This window comes from Tetrahymena thermophila, assembly GCF_000189635.1.
Source record: "Tetrahymena thermophila SB210 genomic scaffold scf_8254659, whole genome shotgun sequence".
Classification (NCBI taxonomy): domain Eukaryota; phylum Ciliophora; class Oligohymenophorea; order Hymenostomatida; family Tetrahymenidae; genus Tetrahymena; species Tetrahymena thermophila.
Window position 1 is genome coordinate 1,454,954 of NW_002476426.1, and position 16,199 is coordinate 1,471,152.

General features: G+C 24.8%; 4 protein-coding genes across 4 annotated transcripts; 3 read left to right on the plus strand and 1 right to left on the minus strand. All coding sequences in view use genetic code 6, as the record gives it.

Annotated features, from left to right (window-relative positions):
• Nucleotides 1-1,204: 1,204 nt before the first annotated feature.
• TTHERM_00052470 (AMP-dependent synthetase/ligase) lies at nt 1,205-3,750 on the plus strand (the record flags this gene model as incomplete). Its single annotated transcript, XM_001014943.1, has 5 exons — nt 1,205-2,132; nt 2,493-2,622; nt 2,693-2,873; nt 2,925-3,420; nt 3,476-3,750. 5 exons carry the CDS (start codon nt 1,205-1,207, stop codon nt 3,748-3,750), a joined length of 2,010 nt encoding a protein of 669 aa, XP_001014943.1.
• An 828-nt stretch (nt 3,751-4,578) lies between these two features.
• TTHERM_00052480 (hypothetical protein) lies at nt 4,579-7,670 on the plus strand (the record flags this gene model as incomplete). Its single annotated transcript, XM_001014944.1, has 2 exons — nt 4,579-5,073; nt 5,184-7,670. 2 exons carry the CDS (start codon nt 4,579-4,581, stop codon nt 7,668-7,670), a joined length of 2,982 nt encoding a protein of 993 aa, XP_001014944.1.
• A 1,291-nt stretch (nt 7,671-8,961) lies between these two features.
• TTHERM_00052490 (WD repeat protein) lies at nt 8,962-14,042 on the minus strand (the record flags this gene model as incomplete). Its single annotated transcript, XM_001014945.3, has 5 exons — nt 8,962-9,834; nt 9,887-10,561; nt 10,627-11,256; nt 11,324-12,683; nt 13,189-14,042. 5 exons carry the CDS (start codon nt 14,040-14,042, stop codon nt 8,962-8,964), a joined length of 4,392 nt encoding a protein of 1,463 aa, XP_001014945.2.
• A 694-nt stretch (nt 14,043-14,736) lies between these two features.
• TTHERM_00052500 (EF hand protein) lies at nt 14,737-15,363 on the plus strand (the record flags this gene model as incomplete). The annotated part of the gene is made up of 1 exon (XM_001014946.3): nt 14,737-15,363. One exon carries the CDS (start codon nt 14,737-14,739, stop codon nt 15,361-15,363), a length of 627 nt encoding a protein of 208 aa, XP_001014946.1.
• Nucleotides 15,364-16,199: the final 836 nt, after the last annotated feature.

Here is a 16,199-nt window from a genome sequence, read left to right on the forward strand (position 1 = left end):
CCTACCTATCATAAAAATGAAATAAAATCAATCAAAAATGTCATCTTTAAAAATATTTTCATCAATTTAAACGTCTAAAATATAAAATTTACATGAAACATTATGTGAAATAAATAAATTCTATCAATTAAACCTTTAGCTAGCAAGCAAACAAGTAAATTTAATAAACTAAATATATTTATAATATAAATTGAATAATTAATTAATTATGAATCAGGAAAGATTTGATAGTATTATCTTTTACATTAATCAAAAATAATATTTAAAGTTTTGTGATGATTAAACTTATTAGATATCTTGATTTAAATAGCAAATTCAAAAATGAATTTAATTTTTAGCTATAATTACATTTTTATTGTTTATTTAAGATTTAATTATTTTACTACTAATTATCTATCTTTAAATTTCAATTTAATAATTGATAAATTGTTTAATAAATCTCTCAAATACTCACTGTGGTAAATATTTAAATTAAATCTAATTCAAATTATAAAATTTATCTAATTATACAATTTTTAAAATAAATCCTATTTTTAGTCTTTAATCTGGGGTAGGTGCTAATACTAGAGAATTTATAGTAATATAAAAAAAATATTGAAATTTTTATAAAAAAAGAAGTTAATTTATTTTTTAAAGACAGATGTTGATTTGAGTTGATATTGTTAAAAAGTCAAAATTTTAATTTAAAATAATTTTAATTTTATTTTTTAAATGAATAAAATTATTCAAAAAATATTATTTTATATAAACTTTTTAATGTAATAATAATGTTACTAATATAGATAAGATTACTATTACAAAGACATACTTTGAAAAATAACACACCTACCTTTATCAATCAATAAATAATAAACACATAGAAAGTAATACACACAAACAATTTTAGATATTTTTCTAGATCAATTCAAAATCATCATATCTTTATTTTTAAGCGGATTTTTATTAAAGATATGATTCTTAACATGTAAGCAAGTAAATAAAAATTCAAAGAAAATAAATGAAATTATTTATGTATTACAAATAATTATATTGTTAAGTGTATCATAGATTGTATTTAAATTTCTATTTACTTTCCTAAGAAATTAATATATAGATTGATAACCTGATATTGTCTATATAAAATAAGAAGCGATTTTATTATATTCGTAAAGTCAGCAAAATTTATTAAGATAAGATACTATTGATTGATTGATTTAGTTTAAAAATGGATTGTGAAAACACAAAAAACGCATATTAGGAAGCTTACGATAGAGCAACTAATCCAGACACAAGAGAAGAGTTTTGGAAAGAGTAATTAGACCTTGTAGAGTGGTTCAAGAAACCATCTGTTATACTTGATAAATCTCATTAGAATCCAGGTTTTTGGCGCTGGTACAAAGACGGAGAGATAAATATATGCTATAACGCTATTGATCGCCATGTTATTGAAATGCCTAAAAAGCCAGCACTTCACTGGTACTCTGCATACTTGAAACAAGAGTTAACTTATACTTGGGCAGATCTTCATGAATAAGTTTCTAAACTTGCTGATGTTTATACTAAGTTAGGAGTAACTAAAGGTGATAGAGTTATAATTTATATGCCTATGGTTCCAGAAGCTGTATTTGGTATGCTAGCTTCTGCACGTATTGGTGCTATTCATTCTGTTGTATTTGGTGGTTTTGCAGCAAAAGAGCTTTCTGGAAGAATAACTGATGCTAAGCCAAAGTTAATATTGAGTGCCTCTTGTGGTATTGAACCTCATAAAACAATTAATTATAAAACTATTCTGGATGAGGCTATTCATCTATCAGGACATAATGATCTAAAAGTTCTTCTTTTGCAAAGAGCTCATTAAACTACTAATCTTTTAACTATTGGCAGAGATTATGATTATCATACTGCTATGCAATTTGCTAAGCCTATAGATTGTGTTTCAGTTACTGCAGATCATCCTCTCTATATCCTTTATACATCAGGTACAACTGGACAACCTAAAGGAATAGTTAGAGACACAGGTGGTACATGTGTTGCTACTTCTTGGACTATGAAACATATCATGGATATTCACAAAGGAGATGTTTACTTTTCTGGAAGTGATATTGGTTGGGTTGTTGGTCATCATTTCATTGTCTATGGTCCGCTACTAAGAGGTAACAAAGAATTTTTTTAATAAATTATGTGGATTTATTCATAATAATTGAATATATACATGATAGAATTTTTACGTTTTAAACTTAAATTAAAAGATTACTTATATAAACTACACTGATTAAAAAGTCTGAAAAATATCTATAAATAAATTAAAAAGAGTCTAATTCAAAATTTATTTTTTCATTTGTTGAAATTTTAATCAGAGAGGATTAAGCAAAATCACAACTGAAAAATATTTTAACATCAATTAAGTTAAATTAAGAAATTAACAAAAATTTGAAGAAAAAAAATTTTATCTAAAATAATAAAATAAATTTTAAATTTAAATGATATATAGTTTAAATTATTTTTTTTTATAGGTGCTACTACTGTCCTTTATGAAGGAAAGCCTACTGGTACTCCTGACCCTGGATGCTTCTGGAGATTGATTGAAAAATATAAAGTCAAAGGTCTCTACACAGCTCCCACAGCACTCAGAGCTATTAGAAGGTAATTATTTGAATATTTTAACCCTAATAACTTTTAAAAAAATATATTTCTAAATATTTACGAATAATAGAGATGATTTAAACGGTGACTGGATTAGAAAATTCGATACATCATCTTTGTAGAATGTTTCTATGGCTGGTGAAAGATGTGATGTCCCTACTTATGAGTGGATTTAAAAAAATTTAGGCGTTCTTATTAATGATAACTATTGGCAAACAGAAATAGGGTGGATCATTTCTTGCAATTATAAGGTAATTTTAACTTAAATATTTATTATAATTAACTATACAAAAAAAAATTAGAATCTATATACCTTCCCTGTAAAACCTGGCTCAGCAGTTAAGCCTGCACCTGGTTTCAAGGTTGAAATTCTAGATTAAGACAATCATGTTATTGAAGAACCTGGAAAATTAGGTAGAATTTGTATTAAACTACCTATGCCACCTTCATTTATGTTAACACTCTACAATAACGATGAAGCCTTTATTAAAAAATATCTTGCCGATGCTCCTGGATACTACCAATCAGGTGATTGCGGTTACTTTGACTCTGATGGCTACTTGAATGTCATGACTCGTTTAGATGATATCATCAATACTGCTGGTCATAGATTATCTACAGCTGCTATGGAAGAATCACTCTTAGGCCATGATGATGTAGTTGAAGCTGCAGTTGTTTCAAAAGTAGATGATTTCAAAGGTGAAATTCCTATTGGATTTGTTGTGATTAAGTAAGGCAGAAATCCAGAATAAAAGAAACTTGAAAAAGAATGCATCGAAATCATAAGAAAAGATATTGGTAAATAGTTATTTCAATTGCTCTAGGCAATAATTTTTTTTTTTTAAATAATTAGGACCAGTTGCTTCTTTCCATCATTGCATTATTGTTGAAAAGTTACCTAAAACTAGAAGTGGTAAAACACTTAGACATACTCTTAAAAAAATAGTAGATGGATAAAAAATCGATAAGATTCCCCCTACTATCGAAGATGCAAGCGTGCTTGAAAAGATTGAAGAAAGAGTAAAAGAGTATGGATTACTTAATAATGCTAACAATACTTTAGTATTTAGAGATTAGGTAGATAATGTTGTTGATGATATTGCAACACTTACCAAAGAAGAAATTTGATGTATTAATCTCAGTCTATTCAATATAATTATTAATTATCTCATTTAAAAAACAATAGTTTAATTTTTTTTTTATAGTATTTATATATACTTGATATTTTATATTTCAAACATTGTAAATTAGCATTTTAAAACGATTAAATAGTTCAATCAAACTAAAAAAAATTTTATTTTAAAATTATAAAATAGTAAAGAGTAGTTTTAACCAAAATTAACGAATAATTGCTATATTAATATATTAAAAATAATAAATTTTTAATTGTATATCACAATATACAGCAATTAAACAATTTAAAAAACTACATATTTATTATAAAATTATAAAGATTTAAATTATTTTATATATTTAATCCAACTAAATCGACGAATAGTTGTTTTAGTGAATGAATGAATAAATAAAAACACTCATCAACTTTTTAAAAATTGAAAATTTGATTTAATTTGACATAACATGTTCTATCTATCTATTTCAAACAATGAAATTTACGATCAAATTTTCTAAGTATTTTAAGTATTTTCTATTTTATTAAATAATTAATTATATGTCTATTAAATCTTATTAGCATAGATAAGCAAATATTTTTGATCATAAATTTCTATTTTATAGAGTAAGATGAAATTTTGATTTATTATGATCAAAATATATATAATTCTTTTGAAGGTATACCAAACAAGTAGATGCTTTTAATTAGATTATATTGTTTAAGTTAACTTGCAAATCAGAAGAATCTTTTATTATAATAAACTAAATTAAATTATCAAAAAAAAAAACAATATTTATACAATAAAAATTAAATAGCCAATATTTTAACTACTAGATTATATTTTGATGGATAAAGAATAAGAAAAAGATATTGTTGTGGATAAATAATATTTAAATCCAGACTAGTTGATTTCATACTGCTCGAAAGAAAAGTATACTATTAAAATAGTCTCGAGCGATGTACCTTTTAATAATCTACTTGTTTTGAAAGATATTTCAATCAAAACTAAGGGAGATGATGAAGATAAGATATTTGCAGAAAGCCATTTCTTGCACAAAAATGTTAGAAGAGGTAATACTGTTTTAGAAGTTTTGAATAAGGACAAGTAAGTTGAAGAAAGATATATTGCCAGAAAGGGTCTTAAAAAGTTTTTTGACGTATACTTAGAGTATCTAGATTTAGATGAAGTAGAAAAGGTTTCAACTTGGGTCAATAAAAACAAGCATTTTGGCAAGCTCAAAGCTTTAACAATTGATCCAGTTCAAGAAGTCTTCTCTAGAAAAGAAGCATTTGATGTGCATATTTATAAACTTGGAAAAGCAAACGGAGAAAATGCACAAGTATTTATTTCTTTGTTTTTATAATTTTTTATAAGCTATTATAATAAAACGAAAAATATTAAATTTGGAAAGATAAGATTATTTAATTAAATTTTTATGTTAATAAATAGATTAGTTATATTAAAAAATTCGATGCTTGGGTTGTTTCCTCTAAGAATGTCAGCATGCTTATTTAGAGCAACAAAAATGTATAGATCCCTGATGAATAAAGATACGGTTTTACCAGATTGATTTCTTAGGTTTGGATTGAGTTCGTTAGAAGATTAGAGGAATAAAACCCTCAATTATTAATAGAATTAAAAGAATATTTAGATGGTAGAACTTTTGTTGGTGAATATTGTGGTAATTAAGATTATTAGCACCTCGTCAAATATGATAAAATTGACTTACATTTTTATGCAGTGGTTGAAAATAATAGTCGTGAAACTTGTATTCCCACTGACATAGCATACCAAATTTTTGAGAAGTTTGGACTTACAAAAGTATAGGTTTCTAAGTTAACAGCTCATTCATGGAAAGAATTTAATGATATTGTATTTAAGTTATACAAAGAAGTTGGATCTTCACCAATAGAATAAGATGGTGAAGGTGCTGTACTTTATTTCATTAGCGAAAATAGATAGACTTAAGAATAGCAAGTTATTAGTTTGTGCAAGTTAAAGACACTAGACTATAGAATATTTAGAAAATTAAGAGAAAAGCTCAAAAATTGCCTAGTTGATAAGAAGGGTAGTGGATCAAAGTGGTTTAAAAAGTTTGAAAAAGAAGTTCTTGAGCTTTGTGAATTCTGTGAACCAGCTCACGAATTAGACTATTATAACACTATAGCAAAAACAGCTTTTGACTTTATTGAATCTTCTTTAAGTGCTAAGCATAGAAACATGGTTGCATCGAGATACATAACATTCTTAGATATGATTAAAAAATCTATTGATGAAAAGGTTGAAATAAATTTGAAGTTTTTGAAAGAATACTTTGAGTCTGTTCCAATGTAGGAGGGTGAAAAGAATATCGGTAGTGTTCTAAATAACACAAGAATTATTATTGTATCACCACCTTTTTACCTAACTGAAAAGTTTTAGAAGGATATATGTGAGGCTTTACATATTACTAAAATAGGAAATTCATGGAGGGAAGGCCACTCAAATGTAGATTTAATTGCTGTAGATAATATTCATATTCCTCCAAGAATCACAGCACAAAGATTGAATAAGTTTAATATATTTGTTTTCATTGGTTTTAATGAAAAACGTATGGTTTACCTTAAAAACTAAATTGAAGTCCTTAAAATAAAAGCTGAAAGTTAAGAAGAGTTATCTTATACTAAAGCAAATTCATTGAAAAATATATTCTCAACAAATGCTTAAAAATTAAAGGAGATAAAATAGAACTCAAAGACCTTCCTTCCTAATAATTCTTTATTCCTTGATGATATCTATTAATATTCTGACGATAACCTAAGTATTGTTAATGAAGAAGAATCAAACCAAAAGCTTTTGTAGATTATTACATAAGCATATTAAAAGAAAGTAGATGAAATGATGAATGCCAAGCTCAAAAAGTTTGAAGTTAGCGATGATTTGCAAAAGAATGATAGCCAAGAGGAAGAAAATTAGGAAGATGAAGAAGAAAAGAAGGAAGAAAGTGACGATTAATAGAATAAAGAAAAGGATAGTTAAAAAAAGTAAAAACAAGCTAAAAAGACAACTGATACTAAATAGAATTCCACAAAAAAGAATGTTTTGATTATTGTTCCTATCACAATACCTGCTACTGGAAAAACAACTTTCTTTAATGAAATTATATAATATTTCGAAAAAGAGAACAAAGATATAAAAATTCATTACCAATCAAGCGATATTATTAGAAAATAGATAATGGATGAAATTTAGCAAGGAAATCCTAATCAAAACTATACTTAAGATGAATTATTTTAAAAATCATCAAAAAAAGCAACATCAAGATTTTAAAGTGCTGCAGTAGATTTAATTGATTAAATTTAGTATGAAGAAGCATAAAATCATATTGTTATATTTGATAAAAATCATCCTCCTTCTGCTATTTAAAGCACTATCCCATTCATTCAAGAAACAATGCCTAAAAATGTTAACTATAAAATAATTGCTCTCACTCCTAAAGTTTTGCAAACTCACTCAACAGGAAATAGTGATTACCCATTCTCAGTTACTTACTTATTGAATTGTATTGATAGAAGTGTTAATAGAGACACTCATGAAACTCTAGTAGGTGATACTTCTAAATTAGCTGGAGTTGTTTTTATGTTTTTCAATTTATACAGAAATATTAAGTTTTCAGCAGGCCAATTACAAAAAATGGGCTTTTAAAAGTAAATCTAAATAACTTTCCATTAAGAGAAAAACGATTCAGATTCAAAAATCAATAACAAGTTGCTAAAAAAAGTAGATTAAGTTCTTATGCAAATTAGACCTTAAGATGATTTCGAACAGTCACCCATCATTTAAGAATTCTTAGAAGTATATTATAGTACATAACTATAATTTGAAAAAGTAGAATTTGATGAGCAAAAAACAGAATTTATAAATCAAATTGAAGAAATTTTTAAGTCTTTCAAATGAATAAAAAAATACTGAGAGATAATTATATTCTTAATTGAAAATTATAAAAATAAGAAAATAAAAATAAATAATATAAAATAAAATATTTAAATGTTTATTAAATCTTTAACCTATTTTTGTATTTATTCTGTCACTTTTAATTAAAATTTCATTTTAAAAAAAGCATATTTAACTTAAAGTATCAAATACATTTCTTTTCTTTTGTTATATAACCATCAGCTATCTTGTTTATTTAAATATTAAAAATAATGATAAAACATTCAGTAATATAGTAATATGACTTAATTAACTTCGCTTAACCTTTATTCATTTTGAAAACATTTTTTAGAAAAAATATATTACAAACCAATCTTTTTTAGATTATTATTTTATTTTCGACCTATTTTATTTTTAAGCAAATTCTAATAACTCAAATTTATTAAATTTTTTTTTATTAACTCTTTCTTAGTTTATTAATAATGTAATTATATATGATGCAAAATATTGTTAGTCCAAATAATAAATAGCACAACATAATTTCTTGATAAAAAGGATTCTCATTTACTTTCAAGCATTAATGAACTTGCTTACTTTATTAGTAACTATTTTCATTTGCATGTTATTTATTTTAATTTTACTCAGTGCTTGTATCTAAATATTTTATAGAGCATGAGAAACATCCTTTACTCATACAATGATCTTATGAATATTATTAACATTCCTTTTAATTCTCAGAGCAGAGTTAAAATTAATTACAACATAACTAGTTACAATCATTTATTATTTGCATGTTTTCTTTGCTACAAATATCTTGATTTTAGAAGGCGGATCCACAAATTAACACCAGTCCAAAAAGTATTTATATGCATAGGAATCTCATTAATTAATCTTGATTAGATTTTATGTTTAAATTTAAAAGCTGTTTTTAAAAAATTAATTTAATTATTTCAATTAAAGAAAATCTGACTCACATTATTTTTAAAAAAATAACTTTAATCTTAAAAAAATTCAAGTTTTTTTAATATCCAAGTGTAATTTATAAAATAATTTTGAATTAAAAAAAAAAAGTAAATTATAAAAAAATATAAAACAATATTTGCCTTATAAAAAAAATTGAAAGAAATAAATTCCTTTAAAAGACAGACAACACAAATTATTTTTTTTACAAAATTAATTAATTTTTATTATGCAAACAAAATATTTTAAAAATATAATTACTAATTTTTATTTAATTTATGAGTTTAATAAACATTTTATTTAGTATTAATTAGTATTTTCTTTGATTAATTATACTTTTATTTATTAAAGAAAATCACTTTCTTGAATATTATCTTTATTCTGCTTGATATATATTATCATCACTTGTATCAATATCTTATTGTTAAAGTGGTATAAAACCACCCTGTTCTTAAGCTTATAAAGCCATGAGCTCCTCTTCAAAAGCAATATCATTACATGCTCTGTCTATTACATGCTTATGTATCTTTCTACGGATAGACTTAATAAGCACTTCTTGTTGCAACAGTTTTTAAGTATTTAATTCCATTTCAGCTGTCATGTCCATCATTTTAGCCTTGTCAAATATAGCGAGTGTTTTAGTATCGAAATTCTTTCCTCTGCAAATTGTACCTTTTTATCCTATTTTCATGCTTTGAGGACGTTAATTAGATTGAACTTATCCCTATGATTGTGAGAAGAAATTGTTTCTTTGAGTCTATTATACTGAATTAACATTTTAACGTTATTCGTCATATTGCTGTTATTGCATTTATTAGGCAGGTGGCAATTACATCATATTATTATTTTTTTTGCTACTTCCTCCAGGTCCCCCTAATTTTAACTTTTAAATCTCTGTCTTTAGATTAGCAATTTCCTTGATGTATTTATCTTCTTTCATCCTTAAGTTTAGAATCTAACTTTAGAACTCTTTATTTTATTTTCTCATGTCATTTAAGTCATAAATAAGCTCAGCATTTTCTTTAGTTTTATTAAATATATCTTAGTAACGTCTATCAAGAAGTTTATTAGAAGATTCACTAATCTACTGTATTGTTTTATTTAAATGCTAAATTTGTCTACCCATTTCTTATACACCCTTGTTATCATATTACTTCTGTTTGTGTTCTGTCTTCAATACATATGTTTGATATAATTTTTGCATTTCTTGAGCCAGCTCTTTAGGATCCTATTTGGTTTGGAATTAGTTTAATGATGAATTAAAATAGAAATATTTTTACTTGCTTGTAGGTAACACTATCATGTATTTCCATAATTATTTTGTTCAGTATATTCTCCTTCTACTTAGTTAATTCTGTTTGAAGTTTAAGATTCTTGTTAAGATTTTCAATCTAACTTTGCATCTTTTTCATTTTATCATTTCTAGCTTCAGATACCTTAAGGAGACCTTCAAACTCGCTTTCTAGCTTGCATAACTACTCTTTTTATTTCTCAATTTATTCTTCCTTTGGTTCAAGAGACTTTCTCATTTCTGTTGTACGGAAAGATAGAACATGCTTAGATTTTTAAAGATCATTAATTTTATATTTATATTCATGTATTTTCTTCTCTTTCTTCTTCACTAAATCTTCTAAGCTTATAATGTCTTTCTTCAAAGCTTCTATTTGATTACTGGCATCAGTAAGTCTACTTTTTTAATATTAAATTTCATTATCCTAATCTTCAATTTTTTTATCTAAACGAGTTATATTTTCCTTAGCTTTTTTATTATCTTCATCAAATTTATTCTTCTTTTCCTCAGCCAATGCAAGGTCTTTTACAAGTTTAGTGATTTCTTTTTTATGATTTTCATTGAGATCTCTAATTTCTTGTTCATGTTCTTCTTCTTACTGAGCTAGTCTTTCCTCATAAATTTTTCTTAAATCATCAGCGGTTTATTTAGTTGAATCATACACCTAATTAAATAAATAAAGTTGATTAAACTAGTTTTAACTTTTATTTAAAAATAAATTGAAATTACTTTTTAGGCTTTTTAAAAATTATCATTAAATTCATATTTTAAAGAATTTATATTATCATCATGCTTTCTTTCAATTTCTTTAAGCTTCTTCTCAAATTTCATTCTTTCTTCAATAAGCTCCTATTCTTATTATAAGAATTTTTCATTTTCGAAGGCTAGTTTTTTTTCATATAAATTTTCTAATTCCTCAATAGCCTTTAAATGTGTCTTTTCCAGTTCTTTTAATAATCCTCCATGCTCTTTTTCATTTCTGTTCTTTTGGAATTTAAGATCCTCATATCTTTATTCATACGATTTAATTTCTGTTCTCATTTTTGTTTCCATTTCTTTAATTTCTCTCTCCATTTTATTTTTTTCTTCTAAAGCCTAGATTTCCATCTTGTTTTCTAAATTTTCATATTCTTCCTTAAGCTTTTTTTATTCTCCTAAGTAAACATCTATTTCTTATCTTTCAACAAGTACAACATCTGCTAATTTCTCGTCGACAGCTATCTTCAAATCTTTATCTAATGCAGTATCATTTTAATCTGCTTTGATTGAATGTCCTTCGGCGTTTAATTCAGAAACTTTAAAAATGAATACACTACCATCTTTTCCTCCTGTAAATAAAAATCTTCCATCTTTACTAGCCTATAAATTAATAATTAAATAAATAGTATTTTAAATCAATATATTTTTAAGGAAATAAATAATTTACTATTATATGGGAAACCTATCCGTTGTGGGTAGGAATGCTATCAAATGGCTACTAAGCAAACAAGCTAGGATAAACTCTAATTTAACCAGTAGAAGTACCTGCAATAATACCAGTTGTGTTGTAAATGCATTTATTAAAAGTAAAACTAGATATATGATAATTTTTAATTATTTATGTATCACAGATTTCATCCCTATCATCTCTAAATCTAACTGTTTAAATATATCCTCCTTTATTTACATCATCAGGACCTGTTACCATGAGAATACCTTGAGGCTCATTATATAACATGCTCTAAAGCTTCACATTAGGTGTTTTTAGCTTTATATCTTTCTTTTCCCATGAATCTGTTGTATAAACATAAATTTGACCATCTTCTCCACAGCTATAAAGCTTTTTATCACCTTTCGTCCAAATTAAGTCAGTAACTGCTCCAGTGTGTCCTTTAAGGCATGTTATGTTTTCAAGGGTGTAAGCATTATAAATATTTATTACATAATTCACACTTTTCTTTCCAGTTTATAAGGCATTTGAGTTTTAAAATTGAGAATTTGTACTAGTGCCAGCTCCACCCATATTTGCACCTTTATTAAATTTAGATATAGGAGAACCAGCAGCTATATATTAACCACCATTAGAAAATCTAATTATAGTACAATTTTTCACAGAAATTTCTCTATAAGTACGAAGTTTATCATTCAAGACATGATACATTCTCAGTTTGTCAAAAAAACCAGCTGCTAAATAGTAGCCAGTTGGATGAAAAGCTACAGATAAAAGTACCTACCTGTTTATTTCATCATTATTTAAGCTAACTGGGAATTTTCTTGCAAGCTCACACTTATATGATGCATAGTTCCAAATAATAATTGAATTATCTTAGCTGCAACATGTTACAAGCAAAGGACGCTGAATACAAACATCGATAGAAGAGATTGGTCCATTATGAAATCCTTTATATAAATAATCGAATTAAACATCTCTCCTGTCTCTTTAATTATGATCTCTCTTGAGGGCTTTAATATTTTATGGAACCTACTGAATTACTTTTGTTAAATCTAAAGTAGCTATTTGATTATTTTTAAAAGCAATTACAAGCAATTCTTCATTTGAGCTTATGTCCATTCCAGACACACCACTAGCTTTTTTATCACTCCATTCTTTGAGATAATGCAATTAATCAATAAGTTAATTTTTTTCCTTTCCTTAAGCTCCACTGTAAGGCAAGTCAGGATCTTCTGCCTTCATCCAAACAGCGAAATTACCAGCTTCACATCCAACAATTAAACCTTTTGAGAAAGGAGTAATACAGTCTATAGGAATTCTTTCATCTCTATCTTCAAGAACCCTCTATATATGTCTATTTTTTTTTTAATTTAACAAAAAAATAAATATCTATCATAAAAATAAATTAGGAGTCTTCAAAAAATTTATAAAAAATCTTAAAACATTTTGATATCATTGCAACAGTTTAAGTAATTCATTTAAACATATTCTTAAATTTTCATATTTTATTAGAATCTTAAAATCTAATGTGAGCTCTTTTAAACTTTTCAAATGAACATAATTCTTATTTGAAAAATAGATAAAGCTTTGAATAATAAATATTTACTACCAACTTTAAATTAACTTGAATGATGATGGGTGGATTGATGCTAAAATTTATTTGAGTAATAAATAGCTATCATCTACAAAATTGATCATTTTTATTTATGATAAATGAATTTAATTTATTGAAGCTATTATTTATTAGATAAAATCATGGCTCTACTCTAAAATAGAATTAAAAAATTTATCCAAAAATATCTTGTATTTGTCATAAAGATGACGTTTTAATAGAAGGAAATTAGGGCATAATTATTTACTGTTTAACTTCAGAGTCTTGTATAATAAATATTTCTCCATATGATGTAGATAGAGCAATTTTATCATTATCAAACCAAACAGCATCAGTGTATATACAGTTATCTTTTTTTTTAGGCATTCTCTTTATTTCTTAAGTTATAGGAACAAAGCTAGATTCTTGTATCCTAACAATCATAAAAATTTCAGGACCTAAAAGGGCAACTTAATGAGAATCTTTAGGAGATACTGAAATTTTATTTATTTTTAATTCATTCTCTTTTTAAGGTACATCTCTTAGCCTTTCTTCTAAAAACGCTGATGCAATTTCAATTTCTCTTTTATTTGAATTTAAATCTAAGAAAATAAGTTTATATTCTGGGTGACCAGTAAGGCAAGCAAGGTACCTGCCATCTGATGAAAAGCTCAAAGCAACAAATGAGCTCATTTGTGTATCCTTATCATATATAAAAGACCTGTTTTCAACCATTTAATTTTTTTTATCTGATAAACTATAAATTGCCAAAAATGGTCTTGGCTGACTTGAATATTTAGATTAATAATGGTATTGGTCTTATTATTGTTCAGAAGCATCTTACTAGTATTATTTTTCACAAACTGCAGCAACCATCTTTTTAGTGCATATAGCCATGCTGACAATGCTTTCAGTTTTTTCATCTAACTTAATGAAATTCATATCCTAAAAATCAATTTATTTGACAGCCAAATACTGACCAAGTGGAAATACTACTTTTCTAAAATTTTCTTGATCTAATATGCTAATACAATTTCTATAGCCTTTGCTGCTAAGTGAACCAAAACCATGAAGTAAATCTAGTTTAAGTCTTCCTGTTATATCTTTATTTTTATCAATCATTTTTAAAACAACTAATTAATTACTCTATTATACAAACTTGCTAATAAATAAATAAATCAATAACTATTTGTTTGCTTATTAATAAACTAAAAAACTTTTACTGCTTAAAAATATAGAAAAGCTTAAATTTCTTATCTATATTTTAATTAATTAATTTTTTTTTGAATCTTCGTTGGAAGAAATGTTAAATGATTTAAGATATAAACCTATAAATCACCAATACCTAAATTATTTAATTAGTTATTAATTTTGCATTATAATAATGTATAATAGTAACAGTTTTAAATATTAATTTTGAATTTCTTTACGAAGATATAGTAAATACTTTTTATCTCCTTAAACAATATTTATCTATTTATTTATTTATTTATTTTTTTAAAAGAGTATTATTATGAAAAATAATTTTATAATTAAATTTTTCTAATTTATTTACTAACTTTACAATATTTATGATTGATAAATGATGAAATTTTTGATATTTTAAAAGACTCTTTTTAATTTCAAAGATGTTTAAAAATTTATATTCTGAAATATTTTTTCTGTTAAATAGGTATGTAGAAAGGAATTTTAATGTTACAAAGTATATTAATTAAAGATTAAATTTTTGATAACTAATTAACAGAATTAATTTATCAAATAATAAAAAGTAGTGTTTTTTATTTTTTTAAAGAAGTACAATCATTTAATATAAACAATGTCTCGAAGTTCAATGTTTAGCTCTCCTTTAAAGAGAGAAAGACCCTCATCAATATATCACAACAACTTTAATAATCTTGGTGTAGTAAACTAAAATGATTTATCATATAATAGTTAACTGAGTGAAAGTTAAGCTTTCTCAAATAAAGTTTTTGATGCTAAAGATTATGCTACAGATGGTCTTACTGAATAAGAAGTTCACATATACAAATAGGTTTTTGACCTTTATGATTAAACAGGAGAAGGGTATTTAAATCCTGGTAAGATTAGAAATGCAATGAAAAAATATGGCAACTATAATGCAAGTTTGCAATTAGTTTATGAAATACAATCAAATTTTGATAATAACTTAGATGGTAAAATTGATTTCGAAGAATTTGTTAGAATGATGAGGATGAAACCTTGCTAATAAGACTCTGCTGAAGATGTCAAACATATTTTCTAATAAATATCAAATTACTAAGATGAAGGAATAACACCAGAAGATTTAGTGGAACTGGCTTTAAGTTGCAATGATACATTATCGTATGAAGATGCTGTAAAAATTATAAAAAAATTAGAACCAAACAGTGAAAAGCTGTCTATGAAGAAGTTTATTGAATTCAATTTGAGATGCGAATTTTGAAGCATTTTAGGATAATAACAAATATTAATTGAAAAAATAAATGGTAATAATAAATAATTAAATATGCTCTTAATTTAAAATATTTTAATATTTTAAAATAGAAAATAAAAATTTTCATTTAATATCAACTAATCATTCACTCAATTAATAAATTAAAAACTTTATATTATAATAAATTATACTTAGAAAAGTATGTATTAAAAATGTAATCAGTTTGTTTTTTCACCAATTATAGATTGATTTCTTTATTAAAAGTCTTTGAATTAATATAATTTCATTGAATATTTATTAAAAGTACAAGCATTATACTTTTTCATAAACCTTTATTTTGATTCTTAATTATTTTATTTAAAATAAATATTATCTATTTTATTTCTTCATTTATTTATCATTTGTTGTTAACTAAATTATTTTTAATTAACTAGCCAAATTATTGATTGATCTCTTTATCAAATTAACTTCACTTCATTTTTAAATATTTATTATTTATTTCATCTGATATTTATTTTCATCTTAAATAAATGTAAAAGTATTTTCTTAATATTAAAAATATCGAATAACTATTTTATAATTTCTTAATTTAGCTAAAATGTAAGCTGAATCACTAACTATACTTTCAAGATAAAAAATAAGTAAATAATGTTAAGGTATTGATACTAAATTATTTTAAATTAGAAATTAATAAAGAGGTTATAAATATTACAGTAAAAAACATCAATGATGAACTTTAAATTTGAGAATTAATATAGAGTATGTAGAATTTTGTTTAATCAATTGATAAGATTTTTTATAAATTAAAGTATTAATTTAAATCACTTTAAACATAAAAGTGTTTT